The sequence below is a fragment of the Delphinus delphis genome, chromosome 14, assembly GCF_949987515.2.
Source record: "Delphinus delphis chromosome 14, mDelDel1.2, whole genome shotgun sequence".
Taxonomy (NCBI): domain Eukaryota; kingdom Metazoa; phylum Chordata; class Mammalia; order Artiodactyla; family Delphinidae; genus Delphinus; species Delphinus delphis.
Window position 1 is genome coordinate 7965091 of NC_082696.1, and position 4605 is coordinate 7969695.

Below are 4605 nucleotides of genomic sequence, written 5' to 3' on the forward strand. Positions count from 1 at the left end.
GACAAGGGAGCTGACCCTCTAGGTGCACAGACAAGGGAGCTGACCCTCTAGGTGCACAGACAAGGGACCTGACCTTCTAGGTGCACAGACAAGGGAGCTGACCCTCTAGGTGCACAGACAAGGGAGCTGACCTTCTAGGTGCACAGACAAGGGACCTGACCTTCTAGAGGCACAGACAAGGGAGCTGACCCTCTAGGTGAACAGACAAGGGAACTGACCCTCTAGGTGCACAGACAGGGGAGCTGAACCCTCTAGAGGCACAGACAAGGGAGCTGACCTTCTAGAGGCACAGACGAGCCAATCGACATGTGACACAGTGACGATGATGAGTGCTGAGGAGAACCAGGGAGGAGAAGAGAGGGGGCAGGGGCTGTTGTCCGGTGGCAGAGAGCCCCCTGCTGAGGTGACATCTGACCAGATGCTGAGGGGAGAGGGGGAGCAGAGACCTGTGGGGAAGCATCCCAGGCAGAAGGAACATCGAAGAGGAAAGCCCAGGAGTAGGAGTGCACTTGGCATTTCCAAAGGATCTCGAGGAGTGTAGGAGGGGCGGGAGAAGCGAGCCACTCGAGCCCCGGAGAGTCGCACGGGGGCCAGGTCACGGAGAGCCTTGTGGACCACTTCAAAGACTTGGTTTTTCACTTAAAAAATAAAACCCCACTTTGGGACTTCCCTGGCGGTCCAGTGGTTGGGACTCCGCGCTTCCACTGCAGGGGACATGGGTTCAATCCCTGATCGGGGAGCTAAGACCCCATATGGCACGCTGTTCAGCTAAAGGAAAAGAAAACCATTTTGGTTGCTAATATAAGTGTAGAATTATTGTCCGGGAGGCTGGCGGACAGGGAAGTTTGGAAGAGAAGAAAAATCTTCCTAGTGGAGATGAAGAGGAAAGGAATGGTGAAGACTGGGGTCCTTCTACATGGAGGGAGATCTGAGAGTCATTGCCTCATGGCTTGACTCTTTTTTTTTTCAGTCACCTATGACTGAAGGTAGTGAAGAGAGAGTGACAGTGAGGGGAAAGGTTCCAGATTGAGAGATTTCAGAGAGAGAGGGGTTTGGAAGAGCTGCCCGGGTTATGGAGGAAGACTTCACGGGGCCCTGACAAGAGGCCAGCCTGCTGGGACCGCACCTTGGCTGGAGCCCTGATCACACCATGGGGAGGGTTCTCTGCCCGCTCAACAGCCTGGGCGAGACAGAGAATGAGGGGGACACGGTGAGAGTGACTGGACCAGGGCCACCAGGGGTCTCCCAGACAGGGTGAGAGATGACACAGAGGGGGCTCACAGACAGGGCAGATGCCATGGCCAGAGACAAGTGGTCTCAGCGGTGTAGAAATTGCCTGGTTTCTAAGGGTATTTAAGTTCCTCTTTGAGACCAAGATCCCTTTGAGATGAGATGAGGTTGACCCCTTTTTCACTAACCCAGAGGCAGCGCGGCATCAGGGCAGACGATGGTGAACAGAGGAGAGTGACTCTGATCTCCATATTCTGTTCTTTCCCAGCGAAGATGCTCTGTTTTCAATCAAAAATAAGATCATCCTAAATGTCACTGCTCCACACCCATCTGGGCTCCTGAAAGCAAGCTGCCTTGTTTCTGAATCAGATGTCATCACCCACTGAAAAGCCTCCTGCCTCCAAGTTTGGCTGGGTGGGAAAGCCTTGCGCATCGCTCCCAGCGAGGCTGGCCCCATGGTTACAGGCGACCGTTTCCTGCAAAGGAAGAGGATGGAGCAGAAACAGGTGGTAACAGAGAACCATTTCATCACGGCTTCTCTGAACCTTCGGAGACCCACAGTAATTTATTATATAAATTACTATATATATTATATATTTATTACTATATATATATAAATTACTATATATATATTACTATATATAAATGACTATATATAATATATATATTATATATATTATATATTTATGATATAAATTATTATATATTTATTATATAAATATTACTGAGCTGATTTATGGGTGTGAACATTTTACTCCCCCAGAGTCACATGAAGCATTGCCATTTTCGTGGGACGTCCCGAAGAGGCAGCAGGAAACCAAACACGGCAACGTAGTCTATAAGCTACGATGGGTTTCCCAGCTAAAACCTGGGACATCGTGCCTCAAGGTACAGACACAAGTCACGGCAGGCAAGCAGCAGGGCACTGAGATGCCAATGAAACCCTGCAAAGATCTGTCTTGGGAGAAATGTCCGGGTTCCCTCCGAGATATGGCCACACTCTCCTCAGCCCCTGCTGCTGAGCCTCCTTCCAGGAACGACAGAAGAATATGTTCAGGACCCTGTACCTGCCTGCAGGCGGGAACTTTGTGGCCATAAATACATCACCCACTTCATGGGGGCAGGGCGGGGCAGGGGGAGTGGTGAGCTTCCAAAAGCACAATCACCCTCATGAACTCGTGAAGTAAGTTTCATTCATAAACATTTATATCCAGCAAAAGATTTCAAAACAGACTTTCTTTACATCAAGCATTCCCACAGGGGGAAGGGAAGCCATGAGAAATTCCTCTACTGGTAGCCAAACGTTTTCCCTCACAACAGGAAATGATGCTCTAACACATGACGGTTGAGGGGTTATAACATCTGCAGATGTTTTCTATAGAAGTGTTGTCCCATGAAAAGTTCTCGTGTAGCAAACAGAAAGAACATTCAACATTTAAAAACATGTAACAGTGTTTGTACACCCTAGAGTTGTGTGTACACGTGTGTGTACGCATGTCTGTGTTTGTGTGTGTCTGTGCTTTACAGAACAGAAATGTGTATTTCTTCTTCCACTTAAAGGTATCAGAAAGACTGAGGTTTCTTAACACTGAGGTGTGCCAGATGCTTTGCATACCTCATGTTCTCGTTTCATCCTCACCACAAGCCCGGGAGGTACGGACTATTGCTGTTACCATTTTATACTGAGGAAATGAGGTCCCTGGTGGTTAAACCTGAGGTCACACCAGCAGCAAAGGACAGAGTCAGCCTGACTCCAAAACCCATGTTCTTCCCACTATATGGCTTCACCTCCTCAAGGTCCATCAAATGCTTGTACCCTTTCCTGTACACACATGTAAACGTTCCTGCTGGAGTAATTTTTATAGTTTGTGGGAAAGTGCTACCAGGAGAGCTGAAGAGGAACAGAAGGAGATTTTTGAAAGCTACAGAAAGGATAGAGTTCCAACATGTATTTGGGCATTTCCAGAAGGTACAACGCAAGAGTACAGTCTCAGCATTAATTAGCATCTCATGCATATGGGGTAAGGTGTCCTATACCGTATTTAGGAGATATTCAGTTGCATCCCAAGCACAAACTATAGCTCGTCTGCGTCCCACTGTTTTTGTCCACAATTTCCTCCACCTGTCAGACGACAGTCTCAGTTTCAGTGGTGGTGGTGTGGTCTTCTGGGCGCCTGGGTTGCATCTCATCTTTGAGAGCCCTGGTCAGAACCACTTTTAAGGACTCCTTGAACCGCTTCTTCCTGCTGCTGCCCACGAAGAAGTAAATAAAAGGGTTGGCGCTGCTATTGATTGTAGAGAAGAGAAGAGAAATGTGGTGCAAGTTCCTGAACGTCGACCAATACTCATAATAGAGCAGGTAGAGGAGCCTCATGGGCATGGCGAAGATGAAGAATATGATGATGGAGACCGTGATGACAAGGTACAGCTTCGAGGAGTGGGATGCCCACGTATTCTTCCGAATCTTCACTACCAAGATGGTGCTGGACACCACCATGAGTGGAGTGAAGACCAGGAAGCTCAGAACGACTATGAAGACGATCACCGCCCTGCAGTCACTTCGGGATTGAGTCTGTCCTTCACCGTCAATGCACATGACGTATTCCATGGTGGTCACTAAGCAGGAAAGTGCCCACAGGAGGGCACAGACGAATGCTGACTGGTGCTTGGGGCGATGGCAGCGGTACCAGATGGGGTACAGGACGGACAGGCACCTCTCCACACTGATGGCTGTCAGCAGATACAGACCCGTGTTGTAGCCAAAGAGAAAGGTCACCGACAATGTGACGATTGTGTAGTAATAGCCGGAAGAGAGCTCGTAATCTAAAGCATAGTCGACAGACAGAATAAAAATGCAAAAGAGCAACGAGATGTCCGCAATAGACAAGTGGGTGATGTAGACGGTGAAGGGGTTTCTTCTCATCCGGAAGCAGAGGAACCAGAGGAGAATTCCATTCTCAACAAAGCCCAGTGGGGAAATGCTCATGATCACCCAGTGCACGATGGGAATTTCCCGACGCGGCTCTGCTACTGAGGTGTTCCCTCTGGTTGAGGCGTTCGAGGACTCCTCAGCGACAAATGATGTCCTGTTTGCCTCATCCATGAGGGGACCTCAGCCTGCTCTTCAGGTATTTTTCTGTAAATAAGTTTAAGAAAAAATCAAGGTCGATGAATTGCAGTAAAAGGGAGACTTCAGCTACGGATTATAACCTTCAAGTTATACAAAAATTGTTTACTAGACTGTACAATTCTCTTTCCAACGAAGATAAAATTACACATTTTACTGAGAGGGAACTGATTGAATAATCTTTTTTGATCCCCCCAATAGCCTTTGTTTCTGTATTACTACTTGCTTGTGGTTCAGCACCAAAGGGG

General features: G+C 48.3%; 1 protein-coding gene across 1 annotated transcript; it reads right to left on the bottom strand.

The window, feature by feature from the left end:
• Nucleotides 1-3355: 3355 nt before the first annotated feature.
• MAS1 (MAS1 proto-oncogene, G protein-coupled receptor) lies at nt 3356-4333 on the bottom strand. The gene has a single exon (XM_060030476.1). It carries the CDS (start codon nt 4331-4333, stop codon nt 3356-3358), a length of 978 nt encoding a protein of 325 aa, XP_059886459.1.
• Between the last annotated feature and the right edge of the window lie 272 nt (nt 4334-4605).

Bases quoted from the DNA above. Each gene is read 5' to 3' on its own strand.
- MAS1 (XM_060030476.1), bottom strand. From the start codon at position 4,333: ATGGATGAGGCAAACAGGACATCATTTGTCGCTGAGGAGTCCTCGAAC.